Genomic DNA, 25,107 nt, shown 5'->3' with positions numbered 1-25,107 from the left:
CATGTAACACAAATTTACAGCTCCAAGTTTTCTCGGATTCAGATTGGGACACATGCTTTGAGACTCGAAAATCAATCACAGGGTATTGTGCCTTCCTAGGAGAAGCACTGATCTCATGCAGATCCAAGAAATAGGCCACGGTTTCAAAATCATCATCGGAAGCGGAATACCATGCATTGGCTTCCACAGTTTGTGAAGTCTAGTGGCTTACCTATCTACTTCATGCAGATTTACAGGTTGAAATGATAAAACCAGTGAATATATACTGTGATAACAAATCGGCTATAGCAATAGCCAAGAACCATGTGTTCCACGAGCGCACGAGGCATATCGATATCGATTTCCACATTGTCCGGGAAAAGCTATAGCAAGGGCTAATCAAACTTCTGTCTGTCTCTTCTGCAAATCAAATAGCCGATGGATTTACTAAGCCTCTCTCTGCTCCATTGTTTCAGATTTTCAAGTCTAAGTTGGGCGCGCAAGACTTACACGCGCCAACTTTAGAGGGGGGGGGGGGGGGTATTAGACAATAAAGACCCTGAAGTTGTAGACAAATCAAGGGTAGATTTCTTTACTATTCCAAGAATCAGTTGTAACGGTTTTTACCGCCTTAGCTTCTTTACTTGTATTCTTCCTCTACCAGAATAATCTAAGTTGTATCTTCTTCTTCTCCTTTCAATGCATACTGCCATATTCTTTCCCACCTGAGTTCTTCATCTCACCACTCGATAATTTTTGTGCTTGCTATTAGCTTTCATTCATCGCAAATTAACAACAATTGGCTACATGTTTTGTTTACTTGGAAACTTATAACATTCATATGCTTTGGTTTGAAGGGCATGCTAAAGAATATTAATTTGTTTAATATGTTGAATTTCTCATTATTTTTAGATTTGGTTGTTATAAAATAAATACAGGTTCCCAAGGTTTTTATTGTATGTTATTAATCATATTACTTTTAATGTCAATTAGATTAAATTTTGAATTAATGTTTAATTTGAAATAGAAAAGTATGATATGATTGTCAAACCAGAGTTACCATCGCATGAATAGATGTATCATTCCCATTGCAGGAAATTAAAAGACATAGCAATATAGGGCAGATGAGAGTAGGTTTTCTGGAAATAGTATTTACTGTATATCGATAATAATAATAATACAAACAATTGATAAATAACTCAAAGACAATAAGAATCCTACTAGGAGTATTCCACTAGTGATTTTCTGCGGCGCCCTCAGGGGTGGGAGCCGTGGAATGTTATATTATTATTATAATATATAACTTCCGCGGCACCCTGTCGGGGAGCAGTGCCGCGAAAAGTATTATAATAATAATAATAATAATAATAATAATAATAATAATAATAATAATAATAATAATAAAAAAACGTTCCGCAACACCCTAACCAAGAGGGTGTCCCGGAACGTTTTGTTATTATTATAATATATAAGTTTTCAATTTTCAAATATATATATATATATATATGTATATATATATATATATATATATATATATATATATATATATACAAGTTTCCGCGGCACCCCCTTCTAGTGGATGCCACGGAAATTTTCTCGTATTCTTTTATTGGGGTGTCACGGAAATTTTCTCGTATTCTTTTATTTTCCAATCGACTACACCTTTTAATTAAAGAAGTAGTGTATTCATATGCTCTTAATTACATGATTGCCACCGTTTTTTCTTTTCTTTTTCTTTTAATCTTTCCATTATACCTTTATTATGGAGGTGTATTGGAAAGTCATAATTATATTCTCAATTTTGTAGGAGTGGTTGATTGTGAAAACTTGGTGCTGCCAAATTCTTTAATGTGAGCTATCTCTACATTTTCCGCTTGTTTCTCCTTTCTACTTTGTGCGTTTTGCCTCCTGCACTGTAATTCAATCTCAGGATTCAATGGTACATCATGTGGTAAACCTCCATTTCTCCTTGTCATGCACTACCAGAAATATATATGAGAAAGAAATCAAAGCAAAGACTCCAAAGAAAAATAAAAAAATTGAGTTCAAAATCCGGTCCTGTTCCCCTAAAATTTTCACATCCCCAATCCCGTTGTAATGGAGAACGGAAATCCTCATATGGAACATGTGAAATTGACATTCCATTTAATTATGTGTAATTTAATACTTGAAACAATAGATATGTTATTTATTATCTTTCTATTATAATTTGTATCACTGCAAAGGGATATGTAATTTGATTTGATATATTTATTATGTATTTTAAGAACGATTTTGTGCAACTCAAATTTGTCAATGCATAGGGATATGAACTTTGATCTTTTATATTTATGTATTATGAGAAGGATTTTCTGAAACTGAAATTTATACCCAGTTTTTTTTTAAAAGAAATAGGACACCTTATTTTATTATTAATTGAACTAGAAAAAAAAAAACAAAACAACATAAAAACATATAGATGCATTAGGCCAGGCTATTCCTAATATAATGCATCAATTTAAATAACAAACAAAAACACTTGCATTAAGAGTGGTTATGAACACTGAGAAGTTTGCAGAAACGACTTAAGGATTTTGTTGAGAAGTGCTAGGCCCTGGCCCCCCTGAGTTGGGTCATTTTGATTACTGAAAGCCCAATTCCGGGCAGGATTAAGATTGGCAGTTTGCATACCCACCATGCTTTGATAGCTTTGCCCAGAAAACACATCTGCTGCAGCAACAACGGAAGGAAGAGCCAGAGTTGGGGAATCTCTTACCAACCTCATAACACTTTCAGCGATATTCGTGTTTAAAACCCAACCCAGGTCATTTAAATCTACGGAACTCAGATAATCAACTATTTGTTCTCCGCGAAAAATCTGATGCATCACTGCATTCATTTCCTTCTCCCTGTTCTCTTTCATCAATTTAAGAAGCTGAGTGCCCAACTTTTCAAGAATTTGCGCAACAAAGCTGTCCTGGCACATCATTCGCCGGGTTTGTTGCACGTCCGGCAACTGCATGAACCTAGCAATCAGCTCTTGAACCCTTTCAACAGTAGGCCATAACAGTAGGCCATATCACTGGCCCCTGCTCAAACGAGCTATACATTATCATGGCAGCATCCGCACTGCAAAGAACGGTGAGATCATTAAGTTTTTTGACCACCCCTCTCTTTCTTTTTTGGTAGGATGCTTTTCTTTTCGATTGATTCACAATATATGCCAATCTTAATCTCCTTCTTGCCATGATATATATAGATTGATTGAAAATGAGAAAAGAAGAAGAAGCTATTATAAGTGCTCAAGATCGATTTGTGGTTTTTTATTCTTTATTGATCTTGTGTATGTGGGTGATTATGCATGCTGAGATGATATGGTATTTATAGGGCCACATATATGAGCAAAACTGGATAATGTTAGTTCTGCTTCGTTAGCTACTGATTCTAGGTCTTTTAAGTTACATGATGTTTTACATGTCCCTGGTCTCTTTTCTTCCCTATTGTCTGTCCAGCGTTTTGCAAAAGACAATAATGTTTTCTTTGAGTTTCACCCCCTTTCTTTCTATGTGAACGACATTTTGACCAGGAAGGTTCTTTTTATGGGACATGCATCTGGGGGTCTTTACATATGGCCTGCGTCCTCCTCACCTCCTGCTGCGTTTGTTGCTCTGCGATCCTCTTACGTTTGGCACATGTGGTTGGGGCATCCTCATTCTCGAGTCTTACGTAAAATTTTAACATCTTCGTCTATTGGTACATTTAATTCTAGTGATCTTCCCAATGGCTGTTCCTCTTGTCAATTGGGAAAATACTCTCGTTTTCCTTTGACTCATGTCGAAACTACTAGTACGCATCCTTTGGAATTAATTTATTTAGATATTTGGGGCTCGGAGCCATTACTTTCTGTGTCTGGCTAAAAATATTTTATGTTGTTTGTGGATGATTAAACTTATTATATATGGTATTATTTCATGCGTGCTAAATCTGATTTGTATGCTATATTTGATAAGTTTCGGTCACTCGTTGAACATTCTTTTTCTCGCAAGATTATTTACTTTCAATCTGATTTTGGGGGAGAATATAAAAAGCTTGGTTCCACTCATTCTTCCCTGGGTATTCGCCACAGGAAATCCTGTGCGTATACTCATGAGCAAAATGGTCGAGTGGAACGCAGACATCGTCATGTTGTTGAGATAGGATTGTCCTTACTGTCTCAAGCATGTCCCGTCTTGTTTTTGGGACTATGCTTTTGAAACTGCTGTGTATCTAATTAATAAAATTCCTACTCGTGTTCTGTCTGATGAGTCCCCTCACTTCCATTTACATCGATCTCCCCCGTCCTACTCTTACTTGCGAGTGTTTGGCTGTTGTGCTTTCCTGTCCTACGTCCTTATAATCGCAATAAACTCCAGTTTCGTTCATCTCCCTGTGTCTTTCAAGTATATCCTCTGTCTTATCGTAGCTATCGTTGTTTAGACACTAACACAAACAAGGTTTTTATCTGTCGCCACGTGCGATTCGATGAGACTGTGTTTCACTTTGTTTCTCCTATTGCCTCGCAGGTTGCTACACCGCGTTCCGAACCGTGGGCTACTGCACCAATTGTGATGGGCCAAGGAAGTGATGTCTCGACCACGGTTACTGATGGCACTCGGCGGATTCACGAGCCCATGGCGGCTTCTGGCGGTGATGCCAGTCACGGTCATGAGCAGTCCGCATCGAGTGAGCGGACTGTCTCAGACAAGCATGTTGAGCAGCACGGCAGGCCGCGCGGACGTCCACGACGTGCTACTCCGCCTCCTCGATCGCATAGCTTGAACATTCACAGCTCCGACCCGCATCAACATGTTGCCTTAACCACTATTTCCACTATATTGCCTGTTACTCTCAGGCGGTCAAGTTTCCTGAGTGACGTGATGCAATAGACGCAGATTTCAATGCTTTGGTCCATAATCATACGTGCCGTCTCGTTCCATCTCAACCAGGTATGAATGTTGTTGGTCATAAGTGGGTTTTAAGAACCAAACGGAAGGCCGATATATGGTTTAATAGACCGTCATAAAGAAAGGTTAGTAGCCAAGGGTTTTAATCAAGTTGCTGGAGAGGACTTTTTTTAGACCTTTAGTCCTGTGGTTAAGCCAACTACGGTTCGTCTTCTCTTATCTTTAGTCGTATCTCGTGGGTGATCTATTCGCCAGTTCGATATTCACAACGCCTTTTTAAATGGCGAGCTAGCTAAAACTGTTTACATGAGACAACCACCTGGTTATGAGGATAAGTCGTTACCTAATCATGTATGTTTGCTTAAAAAATCTCTATACGGTCTCAAACAGGCTCCACGCTACATAATTTTCTTGTCTCTGTGGGCTTCTCGCCTTCTAAGACGGATGTGTCTCTTTTTATCTATTCTCGTGACAATATTCGTCTTTATTTCTTGGTGTATGTTGATGACATTTGAATTAAGGGTTCTGACTCAGATCGTGTTACTACTCTTATTCATAAATTAGCACTTGAGTTTAAGGTTCTTGATATGGGTGTGCCTTCTTTCTTCTTGGGAATAAAAAATTTCCCGTTATTTGGTGGTATGCATTTATCCCAACAACGGTATATGAATGATATTCTCAAACGTGCTGGTATGGTGGACTGCAAGCCAGTAATCACGCTTGTCTCTTCTGCAAAAATCACAAAGTATGGTTGTTCCCTATGCCATCCAACACAATACAGGAGTCTTGCGGGTGCTCTCCAGTTTCTTACGGTAACTCGTCCGGATCTATCTTGTGATGTTAATCTATTGTGTCAACATATGCATGCTCCCACTACTACAGACTGGGCCTCTCTAAAGCGAGTCCTGCGGTATGTCAAAGGCACCCACAATCTTGGACTGCGGATTTCTCGGTCTACACCTATGGATATTCACGCCTATTCTGGCCCAGATTGGGCTAGCGATCCGAATGACCCTAAATCTACTAGTGGCTTTGTTGTGTTCTTGGGCAGTAATCTTATATCTTGGGTTTGTCGGAAGCAACGGACTGTGGCACGTTCTTCGACTGAAGCATAATACAAAGGACTCGCTGATGTATCTGCAGAAGTTACATGGCTTGTTTCTCTGTTACATGAAATCGTCATCTGGCCTGCATCTCCTCCTCAACTATGGTGTGATAATTTGGGAGCTACTTATTTATGTGCCAATCTAGTGTTTCATGCCGGCACGAAGCACATTGAGATTGACTATCACTTTGTTGGCGATGAAGTAGCCAAAAAGGAGTTAGAAGTGCACTTTATTTCAACCAAGGATCAAGTAGCGGATATTTTCACAGAGTCTCTATCGTCTCTTCGTTTTAACTCTCTCCGTGACAAGCTCAATGTTTTGGCTAGCCAACCTTTTGCTTGAGGGAGAGTATTAGGACTATATTATTCATATTAGACTAGGACTATATTATTCGTGTTAGACTAGGATTCAATCTAGAATCTCTATACATTCGCTCCATGTACTCGACATTATTATTGAATACAACACAATTATATTATCATCAGGTCGGCATTATTGTTTGCAGCATCAAGCATCCCGATCCCCATCCCTTTAAATAATTTTAACGCAAATATGAATATTAATATGTAATTATAAAATGTCTTAACACATCCAATATATAAATACAATACAAGCAATCTACAACCATATAATAATTAATAATAACAATACTAGTAAATAATAATAATAATAATAATAATAATAATAATAATAATAATAATAATAATAATATTTCCGGCCTCGTTCTCTGAATATTTCCCCATCCCCATACTCGTTGTAATGGAGAACAGAAATCCTCATGACGAACCTGGGAAATTTGCATTGCAATTAATTGCGTCTAATTTAATACATGGAACAATAGATATGTTATTAACTATCTTTCTATTATAATTTGTGTCAATGAAAACGGATATAAACTTTGATTATCTTTTATATTTATGTATTTTGAGAAGGATTTTGTGCAACTCAAATTTGACAATATATAGGGATGTGAACCTTGAACACTCAATTCCCAATAGAATGCACAGTAATCTAGAGAAAATGCTACTGGCTCTATTACAATGTAGTGTCTGTTCATATACTTTCTCAACCCACTGAAACACAAAGAACAAATAACGCCTCCACTGAAACTCGAACTCACAACCTTCCAAATGAAAGTCCATTCCGGGTACCATTAGACCACACAATCTTGGTAAGCTAGAGAAGTTTAATTTGCAGAAACTTAAGGATTTTGTTGGGAGGTTATATTATAATAAAAATAATAATAATAATAATAATAATAATAATAATAATAATAATAATAATAAAACGTTCCGCGGCACCCTATCGAAGAGGCTGCCGCGGAACGTTTTGCTATTATTATAATATATAAGTTTTCGATTTTCAAAATATATATATATATATATATATATATATATATATATATATAAAAGTTTCCGCGGCACCCCCTTCGAGTGGGTGCAACGGAAATTTTCATGTATCCTTTTATTTTCGAATTCAATACACCTTTTAATTAAAGGTGTAGTGTGTTCTTATGCACTTAGAATGCCACCGCTTTTTTTTTTTTTTTTACTTTTTCTTTCCATTACACCTTTATTGTGAAGGTGTAGTAGAAAGTCATAATTATATTCTCTAATACCCAAAATGATCCTCGACTATAGTGGTTTTTCTCAATTTTGTCCTAAACGACTTTGGTGACTTAATATAGTCCCAGAGTTTTGTGTTTTTTACTCAATTTAGTCTCAAAATTTTGTATTTTTGCTCAATTTAGTCCCCCATTTGTTTTTCCGTCCATTTGTTGTTAAATAAATAGACAATTCAGTTATTTTAATATTGACATCTCTTTACTCATAGACATGTGAAGTGCGAAATCCATCTTTTTTTGCAAGTTACTCCCAAAATCACTCTTAAACCAGCGAATATAAAATTTGATTCATAGGTCTGGGAGTAATTCTGGGTGTAATTCGTGCAAGAAAGAAGGATTTCTCACTTCGCATGTTGAAAGTAAAGAGAGGTCAATATTGATATTATTGAATTGTCCATTTATTTAACACCAATTTGAGGGAATAACAAACGAAGGACTAAATTGAGCGAAACACAAAAGTCTTGGACAATATTAGGTAACCAAAGTCATGTAGGACGAAATTGAGAAAAACCACTATAGTCGATGACAAATTTGGATATTAACTCATTCTCAATTTTGTAGGAGTGTTTGATTGTGAAAACTTGGTGCTGCCAAATTCTTTAATGTGAGGTTGCAACATTATTGTTGTTTTGATGAGCCATCTCTACGTACATTTTCCGCTTGTTTCTCCTTTCTCCTTCGTTCGTTTTGCCTCCTTCAGTGTAATTCAATCTCAGGATTCAATGGTACTTCAGGTGGTAAACTTGCATTTCTCCTTGTCATGCACTACCAGATATATATATGAGAAAGAAAACAAAGCAAAGACTCCCAAGAAAATAATAAAATTTTTCAAAATAATAATAATAATAAAAATAAAAATAATAATAATAATAATAATAATAATAATAATAACAATAATAATAATAATAATAATAATAATAATAATAATAATAATGTTGTTGTAGTTGTTGTTATAAGAATCCGAAGCGGGGTGGGGTATTTCCAGTACCCCGATCCTATTCCCCGAAATTTTTCCCATCCCCAATCCCGTTGTAATGGAGAACGGAAATCCTCATTAGGAGCATCAGAAATTGACAATCCAATTAATTGTGTGTAATTTAATACTTGAAACAATAGATATGTTAATTATTATCTTTCTATTATAATTTGTATCACTGCAAAGGGATATGTAATTTGATTTGATATATTTATTATGTATTTTATGAACAATTTTGTACAACTCAAATTTGTCAATTTAAATAACAAATAAAAACACTTGCATTGCAATGCACTGCATTACAGCATTAGAGAAACATATCCATTTTGGGAGTTGCTAGGCCCTGGTCCCCTGAGTTGGGTCATTTTGATTAATGAAATTTGTGAATGCAAAGGGATATGAACTTTGATCTTTTATATTTATGTATTCTGAGAAGGATTTTCTGCAACTCAAATTTATACCCAGTTTTTTTTAAAATAAATAGGACAGCTTATTTTATTATTAATTGAACTAGAAAAAAAAAACAAAATAACATAAAAATATATAGATGCATTAGCCAGGCTATTCCCAATATAATGCATCAATTTAAATAACAAACAAAAACGCTTGCATTAAGAGTAGTTATGAACACTGAGAAGTTTGCAGAAACGACTTAAGGATTTTGTTGAGAAGTGCTAGGCCCGGCACCCCCCTGAGTTGGGTCATTTTGATTACTGAAAGCCCAATTCCGGGCAGGATTAAGATTGGCAGTTTGCATACCCACCATGCTTTGATAGCTTTGCCCAGAAAACACATCTGCTGGAGCAACAACTGAAGGAGGAGCCAGAGTTGGGGAATCTCTTACCAACCTCATAACACTTTCAGCGATATTCGTGTTTAAAACCCAACCCAGGTCGTTTAAATCTACGGAACTCAGATAATCAGCTATCTGTTCTCCGCGAAAAATCTGATGCATCACTGCATTCATTTCCTTCTCCCTGTTCTCTTGCTTCAATTTTAGAAGTTGAGTGCCCAACTTTTCAAGCATTTGCGCAACAAAGCTGTCCTGGCTCATCATTCGCCGGGTTTGTTGCACGTCCGGCAACTGCATGAACCTAGCAATCAGCTCTTGAACCCTTTCAACAGTAGGCCATATCACTGGCCCCTGCTCAAACGAGCTATACATTATCATGGCAACATCCGCACTGCAAAGAACGGTGAGCTCATTAAGTTTTTTGACCACCCCTTTCTTTCTTTTTTGGTAGGATGCTTTTCTTTTCGATTGATTCACAATATATGCCAATCTTAATCTCCTTCTTGCCATGATATATATATATATATATAGATTGATTGGAAATGAGAAAAGAAGAAGAAGCTATTATAAGTGCTCAAGATCGATTTGTGGTTTTTTATTCTTTATTGATCTTGTGTATGTGGGTGATTATGCGTGCTGAGATGATATGGTATTTATAGGGCCACATATATGAGCAAAACTGGATAAATTTTTGACAGATGAATGGATTGTATTCTTTTTACATTAATTTTACACCCTGTCACGAATATTTTTTCCTAATATACATTATACAACTTATTATGGTTATTTTATTGAATTTTTCCTTTTTAGTGATTTGGAGATTGACTTCTATATTAAGAGTGATGCATGGGATGTTCTCATTTTAAATTTACTTCTTAATATTATCATCTTGACCTGTAATTACTTATTTTCAAATTTTTTTTTTTATACTTGGTGATTATTAAATGTATTCCTTTTATGACATGTGGTAGCTAGGTCAATTCTTGACAAATAATAAATATAAATATTTTAATGCAATGTTTGGATTTAAACATTAGAATATAAATTTGGAAGCTAAAAAAAAACAAATTTATTTCTTTGAGTAATTCCTTATGAGGTTGGGCAATTCATGGGAAACAATGAAAACTAAGAATATCCCTTTAATGTTATTATCTTCTTATAAATAGTAGAGTAGAATATCTCACAAAGGGAGATATTGAATTGTAATTTCCTAAAATTATTATTATTTTAAATTGTTGCTATTAGGTAAAATTTGAATGTCTTTAGTTATATTCATCGCTTTTTGAATGAGTTTTCCATATTAAACAGAAAAAAAAAAAAAGATAATTTCTCTATCAAATATAATTGCCATTTCAGTTTAATTCTGTAATTATATTGTTTTATTTTTTTTTTTGCATAAATAAATTTGAAAATGTTATAAGAGATATAAAGAAAATTGGATATGTTTTTAACAGATAATTTAGTTTATATTTTTTTTTTAACGGTAATGTTACACCTTTTTACAAAAATTTTATATAATATTATTTGTATTACTTATTATTGTTATTTTATTGATTGTATTTTCTATTTAATTATAAAGTAATTTCTATATTTACTATTATCCAATAATCCCTCTTTAATATACTTCATATTATTAACATATTGACGTTACACAACTTTATTAGTCTTTTTTCGGTAGTTGGTAATTAAGTGTATTCTTTTCATAGCATGTCATAGGTATGCCAATTCATGAAAAATATAATGCATAGGCATATGTAAGTTTTGTTAGTGGAAGAATGTGCATGGAGATAGATGAGATGAATACTTGTAAGCTTATTTATAATTTTATATATTTTAATTTAAAAATTCTTTACTATATTATTTCCTGGTACTAACATCGACAAATCGTCAAATATAATAAGAGTTACTAAAGTTAGGCCCTTGACGGGAGCAAATTAAAAAAATATTGGTGTCATTGTTTGTTGAAATGAATGGTTTATATTATTTGATTTTAGTATTTTATTTTTATGATTTTCCTTATTTAACCTCTATTATATTATTTTTTTCTATTAAATAACACTGCATTCTGTTAGTATGAACTTTAGAAACGGAATATTCCATTAACTATTTATTATTATATAACATACTCATTAATTTCTATAACAAATTAAAGGTCTTAGGTTCAAAGTTCATCCCAATAATAATTAGCATAATTGTTAAAACATATACTACCAATTAGTCCTCTTCTACGGATTAGTCGAGATTTTTCACAAATTTTAGGAACAGTAACTCTTATTTTCATATTTCCCATTCCTTACCTTCATTTGAAATCTAACTTTTTAAAAAAAATGTATCTTGATATTTTGCGTCTCGAATATATTTCCATGAAAGACATGTTTGTTAAAGTTGAAAAACGAATCCTTCAAATCTTTGTGGCATTGCGTAGTTGATAAATTATACACACTTTGGTTGAATCATAAGAACTTACATCAAATTTGACTTAATGGCGGTATCTATATAAACTACCTATACGTTGGATGTTTTCCGAAACAGAACTTAGAATCAGATCTTCATTCCATAAATAAAGATGGAATATACTATTTGGAAGCGATTCATAATGAAACCCTTAGGAATTCATTTTTGTCCTTTCATCCCAGGTATTCAATAACTCCCCCATTTTTTTTGCTTTTCCAAATTTTACAAACAAGAAGTTTTTGATCCAATTTTTATATTCTAATCAAAATATTATCATATATATATAACACAAAATTTCTCCCCTGATTCTTTCTAGTTGAGCCTCTCGGTCTGTCATTATACCTCGCGAAGTAGAAAGAATTACAACTCCCATCCCACAAAAATTTTAGGGATTTGTGGATAGTTAAAATAGATTCGTAAACCGGGTCGACTGATCCGTTTTAAATTTTAAATATTTCTATACGGTGTTTTCCTATTCCATCTATGTCGCAGGGTTAAAATAATTTTTTTTTGTTTTTTTTTTCTCGTTGCTTTCTCACGTTTTCAATAAAATCTTCTCGTAAAAGTATTCCTACAATATTTTCGGTAATATTGGTGGATGCTATTCGAGTCACTCTATTTCGATCCATATCAGCATTTCGTATAGATGTGATTATCTCAGTAAGTGTCCCTACCCATTATGAACCATAATTATTGTGGCAAAAAATTTGGATACTATTAACATTTTTAATTTTTTTTTTTTACTTATTTGTCTATGAATTCTATTTTTCAAGAAAGTTATATGAGTGAGACACATTCTATTCAATTTTGAATCTATTTTTTTTCAAATACTCACCTACAAACATATCACAATTTACTTTTCTAATACCGTTCTTTCGAATACTCCACTAGAAACATATCACAATTTCCTTTTATAATACTTTGGGAGCTAATGAAACTATTTTAGTAAAATTGAATTGTCTCAACTCTCCGGCGATTGCACCAAAAATTCTAGTTCTTTGTATTTCCTTCTTTATCAATAACAAATGTGACATTGTCATCATATCGTATTATCATTCGGCTGTCACGTTTGAGTTCTTTACAGGTACGCAAAATTACCGCTCTAACTACTTCAGATCATTCTAGAGGCATATTAGGTACTGCTTCTTTGATAACAACATCAACAACAACAATATCACCAATATGAGCATATCGACGATTTCTAGCTCCAACGATTCGAATACATAATAATTCTCGAGCCCCGCTGTTACACGCTATATTTTAATGGGTCTGAGGTTGAATCATATCATGTTTTTACTCTATTTTTTATAATGCAAAGGGCTCAATGCAAACGAGCTATACATTATCATGGCAGCATCCGCACTGCAAAGAACGGTGAGCTCATTAAGCTTTTTGACCACCCCTCTCTTTCTTTTTTAGTAGGATGCTTTTCTTCTCGATTGATTCACAATATATGCCAATCTTAATCTCCTTCTTGCCATGATATATATAGATTGATTGGAAATGAGAAAAGAAGAAGAAGCTATTATAAGTGCTCAAGATCGGTTTGTGGTTTTTTATTCTTTATTGATCTTGTGTATGTTGGTGATTATGCATGCTGAGATGATATGATATTTATTGGGCCACATATATGAGCAAAACTGGATAAATTTTTGACAGATGAATGGATTGTATTCTTTTCACAGTACTTTTACACCCTGTCACGAATATTTTTTTCATAATATACATTATATAACTTATTATGGTTATTTTATTGAATTTTTCCTTTTTAATTATTAGGAGATCGAGTTCTATATTAAGAGTGATGCATGCGATGTTCTCATTTTAAATTTACTTCATAATATTATCATCTTGACGTGTAATTACTTATTTTCAAAAATTTTTTATACTTGGTTATTATTAAATGTATTCCTTTTATGACATGTGGTAGGTAGGTCAATTCTTGACAAATAATAAATATAAATATTTTAATGCAATGTTTGGATTTAAATAATATTTTTTTTACGGTAATGTTACACCTTGTTACCAAAATTTTATATAATATTATTTATATTACTTATTATTGTTATTTTAGTGATTGTATTTTCTATTTAATTATAAAGTGATTTCTATATTTACCGTTATCCAATAATCCCTCTTTAATATACTTCATAATATTAACATATTGACGTTACACAACTTTATTAATCTTTTTTCGGTAGTTGGTAATTAAGTGTATTCCTTTCATAGCATGTCATAGGTAAGCCAATTCATTAAAAATATAATGCATAGGAATAGGTAAGTTTTGTTAGTGGAAGAATGTGCGGGGAGATAGGTGAGATGAATACTTGTAAGCTTATTTATAATTTTATATATTTTAATTTAAAAATTCTTTACTATATTATTTCCTGGTATTAACATCGACAAATCTACAAATATAATAAAAGATAGGCCCTTAACGGGAGTAAACTAAAAAAATATTGGTGTCATTGTTTGTTGAAATGAATGGTTCATATTATTTTATTTTAGTATTTTTTTTATGATTTTCCTTATTTAACCTCTATTATATTATTTTCTTCTCTTAAATAACACTGCATTCTGTTAGTATGAACTTTAGAAATGGAATATTCCATTAACTATTTATTATTATATAACATACTCATTAATTTCTATAACAAATTATGTTGGAAAAAGTGCTTGTAATCTGTAATACATTCGAGATACAACAATAATACAGAATACAACAGGGAACAAAACTGGATCATTTGATATCTTTAGGCATGTAATCACTTTCCTATAAGCTTTAAATCTCCCTCTATAAAAGCAACAAGGTTCAAGATTTAATCTTATGGGATACAAGAAGATGAATGAAATTCTCAAGTTGCTTTGTTTGAGAATTTCCTGTAGAACTGTAGGACTGTGAAGTATCTTGATTTCCTGCAAATTGATTGCCTGTAAATTGCCTGTAAACTGCCTGTCCCTTTCAGATGTTTCTCCAAAATATTTATAGATGAAAAATATATCTATTTGGAGAAATTACATGGAAGTTGCTGTAATTTAAAACTCAACTTCCATAAGATAAGATATATCCTGATTGATATATCTATCACTGGAGAAATTAATATATATTGAGCCAGTAACTGTATGCAAAATTATATACATATATATATTTATATATTCCTTACGCATGGAAACATGCAAAGGATAAATATAAATAATATACATATATATAGTTCAATAATCCCAAGCATACAGCTACATATACCAAGCATGTTAAGTGTAACTTTGAAACATATAGCTTCAAAATTTAGAAGAGCATATTTCAAGCATGTTAAGTGTAGTTTTGAAGCATATAGCTTCAAAATGCCCCAAAATCTTACGCATGAAAATATCCAAACATGCATTAATACTCTCAAGCATATTAGCTATAACTCTCAAGCATATTAGCTATATATCACAAGCATATAGCTATATACTCTCAAGCATATAAGCTATTTACTCTCAAGCATATTAGCTATATATCTCAAGCTTATAGCTATATATCACAAGCATATAGCTATATAAATTTCTCCCAGTATTTTAATTAACTTTCTACCAAATTAAAATAATATTTATTACTCCACAACTCCAAATATTATTTAAGCTTTCATGGTAGTTCATCTGAAACATTAATCTCCATTACTATATAAATTTCCAACAAATTAAAGGACTTAGGTTCAAACTTCATCCGAATCAGAATTTGCATAATTGTTAAACATATACTACCAATTGGTCCTCTTCTACGGATTAGTCAAGATATTTCAAAAAAATTATTCATTATCAATAAATTAAATAAGAGAAATAATTTCATTAGTTATATTATCTTTATTTTTCTCTACCATAGAATTTCTTTACATTCAAATTCATCAATTGATTATATTCGCTGCATTAGCTCTACAATGTCTTTATTAAAAAAATTATTCATTATCAATAAATTAATTAAGAGAAATAATTTTATTAGTTACATTGTCTTTATATTTCTCCAATGAAAAAATTCTTTACATTCAAATTCATCAATTGATTATATTCACTACATTGCCTATTATCTTTATTGTGCACTATTTTTTAATTAAATATCAAAGTTATAATACGAAATAATGCTATATATTTATTTACCAAGTATTTTATTAATACCATGAAAAAATTAAAAAATATATATATAATTAATAAAACCAATCATATTAACTACTTGAAGGATTTGTTGACAAAGAGAATATTCAAATCACACAACAAATTAAAGTGAGAACTATCTTGCAATGTCCTTGTTTGACAATCAGCAGTTAGCGGTTAGCGTTAGCGGATTGCGGATTTGACCAGCAAATTATATCAACGATTGGTAAACAGATATTTGAAACAATTAGCTGTTTAGATTAACATGTAAAATGACCTAAGGATATACATATCTTAACTATAATAAAGCTATACGGTTTGGGAAGTAATTAATGTTAAAATTAATGCCACAACATCCTTTATTATTAAAATAAAAAATAAAAAAAATAACACAACATTTGAAAAATAAAATAGCTATATATATATATATATATATATATATATATATATATATATATATATATATATATATATATATATATATATATATATATATATTATAATCATATAAAAAATATACTTTTGAAAAATAAAATAGCTATATATTATATAATCATATAAAAAATGTGTTCAATTAGAGTTTAAATTTACTCATACAAAATTTGAAATTTGCTTTCCAAATGTAATTATCTTAGTTATTATTCGTATTGTGAAAATTATAATATAGATGAAATACAATTATGAATAAATCAATGTAGTTATGTAAATTCTCTCTATAAGTTTATTTGAATATGTACATAATTAGAGATTATATTAACCATACAAAATTTTAATTTTAATTATAATTATAATTCTAATTTTGTATTCTATAAAAAAAAAATACTTGACCAATGGAAGCTCAAAAATATTATTATATTAAACAATTTAAAATATTTTAGTTTTTCTATTTTTTATTTATATTTATATTAACATAATTTTTTCTCGTGCATCGCGTGGGTGAATTACTAGTATTTAATAATAATAATAATAATAATAATAATAATAATAATAATAATAATAATAATAATAATAATAATAATAGTAATAATAATAATTGTAATAAGGAAAAATGGCACTTTTTACCCCTGAGTTATATACTTATAGCACTTTTTCCCCTTCAATTATTTAGGTAAGCACATTAGCCCCCTCAATTATTCTAAAAGTGGTGTTTTTCCCCCCTGATATATTAAATTGACATTTATACCCTTAAAGTAAACATTTTATTTATTTTACTACTCCAACAAATTATTGCGTATACGTAGGGATGATCATGGTTCGGTTTGAATTGAACCGGATACTAAAGCAATCGAATTAATAGTTTACGGTTATAATTTAGATCTAGAACATCAGTTTTAGAAGACTAGAAACCCACAAAAATAAGAAAGTCATGCAACTGTTTGAACCAATCTACTAATCTCCCCGACAACGGCGCCAAAAATTTGATGCTAGTGGCTTTAACACCAAATAATAAGTTAAAATTTAAAAGTCTATTCAACCCCAACCCTTTTAGACTTTTAACTCCCCGGGACAAACACAAACTAAATATGAATGAATATCATAAGCATTGTCATTTGTCAAGATAATTTGTGTAGCTAAAAGAATAAAAAACAATTGGATTTGACATATATTTTATAACTTATAAGATAATATGATTAATATATGCTCATGAATATATTTTCTATTTTCGAATGAAAAACTTGGCGGGGTGGGAGCCGGACGGAGGCGAGGCAAGGCGAACGGAGGCGTGGCGAATAGAGGCGAGGCACGCAGACGGAGGAGGGTTTTTTTTTTTTTTTTTTTTTAGTGATTTTTTGCGGCACCCTCAGGGGTGGGAGCCGTGGAATGTTATATTATTATTATAATATATAACTTCCGCGGCACCCTGTCGGGGAGCAGTGCCGCGAAAAGTATTATAATAATAAAAATAATAATAATAATAATAATAATAATAAAACGTTCCGCAACACCCTAACCAAGAGGGTGTCCCGGAACGTTTTGTTATTATTATAATATATAAGTTTTCAATTTTCAAATATATATATATATATATATATATATATATATATATATATATATATATATATATATATATATATATATATATATATATATATATAAGTTTCCGCGGCACCCCCTTGGCGGGGATTTTTTTAGTGATTTTCTGCGGCGCCCTCAGGGGTGGGAGCCGTGGAATGTTATATTATTATTATAATATATAATTTCCGCGGCACCCTGTCGGGTAGCAGTGCCGCGAAAAGTATAATAATAATAATAATAATAATAATAATAATAATAATAATAATAATAATAATAAGAAAACGTTCCGCAACACCCTAACCAAGAGGGTGTCCCGGAACGTTTTGTTATTATAATAATATATATAAGTTTTCAATTTTCAAATATATATATATATATATATATATATATATATATATATATATATATATATATATATATATATATATATATATATATACAAGTTTCCGCGGCACCCCCTTCTAGTGGATGCCACGGAAATTTTCTCGTATTCTTTTATTGGGGTGCCACGGAAATTTTCTCGTATTCTTTTATTTTCCAATCGACTACACCTTTTAATTAAAGAAGTAGTGTATTCATATGCTCTTAATTACATGATTGCCACCGTTTTTTTTTTTCTTTTTTTTTTAATCTTTCCATTACACCTTTATTATGGAGGTGTATTGGAAAGTCATAATTATATTCTCAATTTTGTAGGAGTGGTTGATTGTGAAAACTTGGTGCTGACAAATTCTTTAATGTGAGCTATCTCTACATTTTCCGCTTGTTTCTCCTTTCTACTTCGTGCGTTTTGCCTCCTGCACTGTAATTCAATCTCAGGATTCAATGGTACATCATGTGGTAAACCTCCATTTCTCCTTGTCATGCACTACCAGAAATATATATGAGAAAGAAATCAAAGCAAAGACTCCAAAGAAAAATAAAAAAATTGAGTTCAAAATCCGGTCCTGTTCCCCTAAAATTTTCACATCCCCAATCCCGTTGTAATGGAGAACGGAAATCCTCATATGGAACATGTGAAATTGACATTCCATTTAATTGTGTGTAATTTAATACTTGAAACAATAGATATGTTATTTATTATCTTTCTATTATAATTTGTATCACTGCAAAGGGATATGTAATTTGATTTGATATATTTATTATGTATTTTAAGAACGATTTTGTGCAACTCAAATTTGTCAATGCATAGGGATATGAACTTTGATCTTTTATATTTATGTATTATGAGAAGGATATTCTGAAACTGAAATTTATACCCAGGTTTTTTTTAAAGAAATAGGACACCTTATTTTATTATTAATTGAACTAGAAAAAAAAAAAAAAAACAAAACAACATAAAAACATATAGATGCATTAGGCCAGGCTATTCCTAATATAATGCATCAATTTAAATAACAAACAAAAACACTTGCATTAACAGTAGTTATGAACACTGAGAAGTTTGCAGAAACGACTTATGGATTTTGTTGAGAAGTGCTAGGCCCTGGCCCCCCTGAGTTGGGTCATTTTGATTACTGAAAGCCCAATTCCAGGCAGGATTAAGATTGGCAGTTTGCATACCCACCATGCTTTGATAGCTTTGCCCAGAAAACACATCTGCTGCAGCAACAACGGAAGGAAGAGCCAGAGTTGGGGAATCTTTTACCAACCTCATAACACTTTCAGCGATATTCGTGTTTAAAACCTAACCCAGGTCGTTTAAATCTACGGAACTCATATAATCAACTATCTGTTCTCCGCGAAAAATCTGATGCATCACTGCATTCATTTCCTTCTCCCTGTTCTCTTTCTTCAATTTAAGAAGCTAAGTGCCCAACTTTTCAAGAATTTGCGCAACAAAGCTGTCCTGACTCATCATTCGCCGGGTTTGTTGCACGTCTGGCAACTGCATGAACCTAGCAATCAGCTCTTGAACCCTTTCAACAGTAGGCCATATCACTGGCCCCTGCTCAAACGAGCTATACATTATCATGGCAGCATCCGCACTGCAAAGAACGGTGAGATCATTAAGTTTTTTGACCACCCCTCTCTTTCTTTTTTAGTAGGATGCTTTTCTTCTCGATTGATTCACAATATATGCCAATCTTAATCTCCTTCTTGCCATGATATATATAGATTGATTGGAAATGAGAAAAGAAGAAGAAGCTATTATAAGTGCTCAAGATCGATTTGTGGTTTTTTATTGTTTATTGATCTTGTGTATGTGGGTGATTATGCATGCTGAGATGATATGGTATTTATAGGGCCACATATATGAGCAAAACTTGATAAATTTTGACAGATGAATGGATTGTATTCTTTTTACACACTGTGAAACATATCACAATTTCCTTTTTATAATACTTTGGGAGCAAATGAAACTATTTTAGTAAAGTTGAATTGTCTCAACTCTCCGGCGATTGCACCAAATATTCTAGTTCCTTTTGGACTTCCTTCTTTTTCAATAACAAATGTGGCATTGTCATCATATCGTATTATCATTCGGCTGTCACATTTGAGTTCTTTACAGGAACACAAAATTACCGCTTTGACTACTTCAGATCATTCTAGAGGCATATTAGGTACTTCTTCTTTGATAACAACAACAACAACAACAATATCACCAATATGAGCATATTGACGATTTCTAGCTCCAATGATTCGAATACACATCAATTCTCGAGCCCTGCTGTTATCCGCTACATTTAAATGGATCTGAGGTTGAATCATATCATGTTTTTACTCCATTTTTTACAATGCATAGGGCTCTATGCAAAAGGATATGAACATTGATTTTTTATATTTATGTATTTTGAGAGGGATTTTGCATGTGCAACACAAATTTATACCCAGATCTATTTTTGTTTATATGAAATAGGATTTCTTAATTTATTATCATTTATCAATTGAACTGGAAAATACAAAATAGCATAAAATTAAAATATATTAAAATGCATGAAATCTATAAATAATGCATGAAACAACATTAGAGAAGTTTGGAGAATCTTTAAGGTGAGGTCTATTAGGATTATATTATTCATATTAGATTAGGACTATATTATTCGTGTTAGACTAGAATTCTATCTCACATCTCTATATATTCGCTCCATGTACTTTCAGACATTATTATTGAATACAACACAATTATATTCAAATCTGGTATCAGTTAGCTAGGGTTTTCCTTTCCAACATCCATGTCCCACGTCGCTTCGTAGCAGTAGCCGATGGCATCGAACCAAGATACACCGTATGAGAAGCGGTCTAGTCAACGACGTGGCATTGGTGATCAGTGTCAAATTTGTAAACATTAGGTCACACGGGAGCCAATTGTTTTTAGCGCTACAATGATCTTTGTCAAATTTGTAACTGTTTTGGTCACACGGGAACCAACTGTTTTCAGCGTTATTCAGGGGCTCCGGGTTTTCAGGCTAATGTGGCTGTCTCTGGTGATAATGGTGATTCCAACGATCCTCATCAGTGGTTCACCGACACTGGTGCTACAGATCATGCTATGCCTGATTCTTCTTTGATGACTTCTGTGAGACGTTATGATGGCCCGAAGACTCTATGAGTCGGCAGTGGTATGGGTTTGCCTATTGTTAATGTTAGTTCTGCTTCGTTAGCTACTGATTCTTGGTCTTTTAAGTTACATGATGTTTTACATGTCCCTGGTCTCTTTTCTTCTCTATTGTCTGTCCAGCGTTTTGCAAAAGACAATAATGTTTTCTTTGAGTTTCACCCCCTTTCTTTCTATGTGAACGACATTTTGACCAGGAAGGTTCTTTTTATGGGACATGCATCTGGGGGTCTCTACATATGGCCTGCGTCCTCCTCACCCCCTACTGCGTTTGTTGCTGTGCGATCCTCTTACGTTTGGCACATGTGGTTGGGCCATCCTCATTCTCGAGTCTTACGTAAAATTTTAACATCTTCGTCTATTGGTACATTTAATTCTAGTGATCTTCCCAATGTCTGTTCCTCTTGTCAATTGGGAAAATACTCTCGTTTTCCTTTGACTCATGTCGAAACTACTAGTACGCATCCTTTGGAATTAATTTATTTAGATATTTGGGGCTCGGAGCCATTACTTTCTGTGTCTGGCTAAAAATATTTTATGTTGTTTGTGGATAATTAAACTCATTATATATGGTATTATTTCATGCGTGCTAAATCTGATTTGTATGCTATATTTGATAAGTTTCGGTCACTCGTTGAACATTCTTTTTCTCGCAAGATTATTTACTTTCAATCTGATTTTGGGGGAGAATATAAAAAGCTTGGTTCCACTCATTCTTCCCTGGGTATTCGCCACAGGAAATCCTGTGCGTATACTCATGAGCAAAATGGTCGAGTGGAACGCAGACATCGTCATGTTGTTGAGATAGGATTGTCCTTACTGTCTCAAGCATATGTCCCGTCTTGTTTTTGGGACTATGCTTTTGAAACTGATGTGTATCTAATTAATAAAATTCCTACTCGTGTTCTGTCTGATGAGTCCCCTCACTTCCATTTACATCGATCTCCCCCGTCCTACTCTTACTTGCGAGTGTTTGGCTGTTGTGCTTTCCTGTCCTACGTCCTTATAATCGCAATATACTCCAGTTTCGTTCATCTCCCTGTGTCTTTCAAGTCTATCCTCCGTCTTATCGTAGCTATCGTTGTTTAGACACTAACACAAACAAGGTTTTTATCTGTCGCCACGTGCGATTCGATGAGACTGTGTTTCACTTTGTTTCTCCTATTGCCTCGCAGGTTGCTACACCGCGTTCCGAACCGTGGGCTACTGCACCAATTGTGATGGGCCAAGGAAGTGATGTCTCGACCACGGTTACTGATGGCGCTCGGCGGATTCACGAGCCCATGGCGGCTTCTGGCGGTGATGCCAGTCACGGTCATGAGCAGTCCGCATCGAGTGAGCGAACTGTCTCAGACAAGCATGTTGAGCAGCACGGCAGGCCGCGCGGACGTCCACGACGTGCTACTCTGCCTCCTCGATCGCATAGCTTGAACATTCACAGCTCCGACCCGCATCAACATGTTGACTTAACCACTATTTCCACTATCTTGCCTGTTACTCTCAGGCGGTCAAGTTTCCTGAGTGACGTGATGCAATAGACGCAGATTTCAATGCTTTGGTCCATAATCATACGTGGTGTCTCGTTCCATCTCAACCAGGTATGAATGTTGTTGGTCATAAGTGGGTTTTCAGAACCAAACGGAAAGCCGATATATGGTTCAATAGACCGTCATAAAGAAAGGTTAGTAGCCAAGGGTTTTAATCAAGTTGCTGGAGAGGACTTTTTTGAGACCTTTAGTCCTGTGGTTAAGCCAACTACGGTTTGTCTTCTCTTATCTTTAGTCGTATCTCGTGGGTGATCTATTCGCCAGTTCGATATTCACAACGCCTTTTTAAATGGCGAGCTAGCTAAAACTGTTTACATGAGACAACCACCTGGTTATGAGGATAAGTCGTTACCTAATCATGTATGTTTGCTTAAAAAATCTCTATACGGTCTCAAACAGGCTCCACGCTACATAATTTTCTTGTCTCTGTGGGCTTCTCGCCTTCTAAGACGGATGTGTCTCTTTTTATCTATTCTCGTGACAATATTCGTCTTTATTTCTTGGTGTATGTTGATGACATTTGAATTAAGGGTTCTGACTCAGATCGTGTTACTACTCTTATTCATAAATTAGCACTTGAGTTTAAGGTTCTTGATATGGGTGTGCCTTCTTTCTTCTTGGGAATAAAAACTGTCCCGTTATCTGGTGGTATTCATTTATCCCAACAACGGTATATGAATGATATTCTCAAACGTGCTGGTATGGTGGACTGCAAGCCAGTAATCACGCTTGTCTCTTCTGCAAAAATCACAGAGTATGGTTGTTCCCTATGCCATCCAACACAATACAGGAGTCTTGCGGGTGCTCTCCAGTTTCTTACGGTAACTCGTCCGGATCTATCTTGTGATGTTAATCTATTGTGTCAACATATGCATGCTCCCACTACTACAGACTGGGCCTCTCTAAAGAGAGTCCTGCGGTATGTCAAAGGCACCCAGAATCTTGGCCAGCGGATTTCTCGGTCTACACCTATGGATATTCACGTCTATTCTGGCCCAGATTGGGCTGGCGATCCGAATGACCCTAAATCTACTAGTGGCTTTGTTTTGTTCTTGGGCAGTAATCTTATATCTTGGGTTTGTCGGAAGCAACAGACTGTGACACGTTCTTCGATTGAAGCATAATACAAAGGACTCGCTGATGTATCTGCAGAAGTTACATGGCTTGTTTCTCTGTTACATGAAATCGTCATCTGGCCTGCGTCTCCTCCTCAACTATGGTGTGATAATTTGGGAGCTACTTATTTATGTGCCAATCTAGTGTTTCATGCCGGCACGAAGCACATTGAGATTGACTATCACTTTGTTGGCGATGAAGTAGCCAAAAAGGAGTTAGAAGTGCACTTTATTTCAACCAAGGATCAACTAGCGGATATTTTCACAAAGTCTCTATCGTCTCTTCGTTTTAACTCTCTCCGTGACAAGCTCAATGTTTTGGCTAGCCAACCTTTTGCTTGAGGGGGAGTATTAGGACTATATTATTCATATTAGACTAGGACTATATTATTCGTGTTAGACTAGGATTCTATCTAGAATCTCTATACATTCGCTCCATGTACTCGACATTATTATTGAATACAACACAATTATATTCTCATCAGGTCGGCATTATTGTTTGCAGCATCAAGCATCCCGATCCCCATCCCTTTAAATAATTTTAACGCAAATATGAATATTAATATGTAATTATAAAATGTCTTAACACATCCAATATATAAATACAATACAAGCAATCTACAACCATATAATAATTAAAAATAACAATAGTAGTAGTAAATAATAATAATAATAATAATAATAATAATAATAATAATAATAATAATAATAATAATAATAATAATAATAATAATATTCCCGGCCTCGTTCTCTGAATATTTCTCCATCCCCATACTCGTTGTAATGGAGAACAGAAATCCTCATGACGAACCTGGGAAATTTGCATTGCAATTAATTGTGTCTAATTTAATACATGGAACAATAGATATGTCATTAACTATCTTTCTA

General features: G+C 33.6%; 3 protein-coding genes across 3 annotated transcripts; 1 reads left to right on the top strand and 2 right to left on the bottom strand.

Annotated features, from left to right (window-relative positions):
* Positions 1-2,512: 2,512 nt before the first annotated feature.
* LOC109167412 lies at positions 2,513-2,980 on the bottom strand. Its single transcript, XM_019316429.1, has one exon. It carries the CDS (start codon positions 2,978-2,980, stop codon positions 2,513-2,515), a length of 468 nt encoding a protein of 155 aa, XP_019171974.1.
* Positions 2,981-3,072: 92 nt separating this feature from the next.
* LOC109167411 (uncharacterized mitochondrial protein AtMg00810-like) lies at positions 3,073-6,016 on the top strand. The gene is made up of 4 exons (XM_019316428.1): positions 3,073-3,099; positions 4,521-4,706; positions 5,157-5,252; positions 5,423-6,016. Exons 1-4 carry the CDS (start codon positions 3,073-3,075, stop codon positions 6,014-6,016), a joined length of 903 nt encoding a protein of 300 aa, XP_019171973.1.
* Positions 6,017-9,259: 3,243 nt separating this feature from the next.
* Positions 9,260-9,772, bottom strand: LOC109167410 (MADS-box transcription factor PHERES 2-like). Its single transcript, XM_019316427.1, has one exon. It carries the CDS (start codon positions 9,770-9,772, stop codon positions 9,260-9,262), a length of 513 nt encoding a protein of 170 aa, XP_019171972.1.
* Between the last annotated feature and the right edge of the window lie 15,335 nt (positions 9,773-25,107).

This window comes from Ipomoea nil, unplaced genomic scaffold (assembly GCF_001879475.1).
Source record: "Ipomoea nil cultivar Tokyo-kokei standard unplaced genomic scaffold, Asagao_1.1 scaffold3162, whole genome shotgun sequence".
Taxonomy (NCBI): domain Eukaryota; kingdom Viridiplantae; phylum Streptophyta; class Magnoliopsida; order Solanales; family Convolvulaceae; genus Ipomoea; species Ipomoea nil.
The sequence above is the reverse complement of the archived record's forward strand: the minus strand, read 5'-3'. Positions and strand labels throughout refer to the sequence as shown.

Coding starts and splice junctions, on each gene's coding strand:
- LOC109167411 (XM_019316428.1), top strand. CDS start 3,073: ATGGCAGCATCCGCACTGCAAAGAACG. Junction 4,707..5,156: donor GGACTGTCTCAGACAAGCAT/GTTGAGCAGCAC, acceptor TCTATTCGCCAG/TTCGATATTCACAACGCCTT. Junction 5,253..5,422: donor ATAAGTCGTTACCTAATCAT/GTATGTTTGCTT, acceptor ATTTGAATTAAG/GGTTCTGACTCAGATCGTGT.
- LOC109167410 (XM_019316427.1), bottom strand. CDS start 9,772: ATGTATAGCTCGTTTGAGCAGGGGCCAGTGATATGGCCTACTGTTGAA.
- LOC109167412 (XM_019316429.1), bottom strand. CDS start 2,980: ATGCAGTTGCCGGACGTGCAACAAACCCGGCGAATGATGTGCCAGGAC.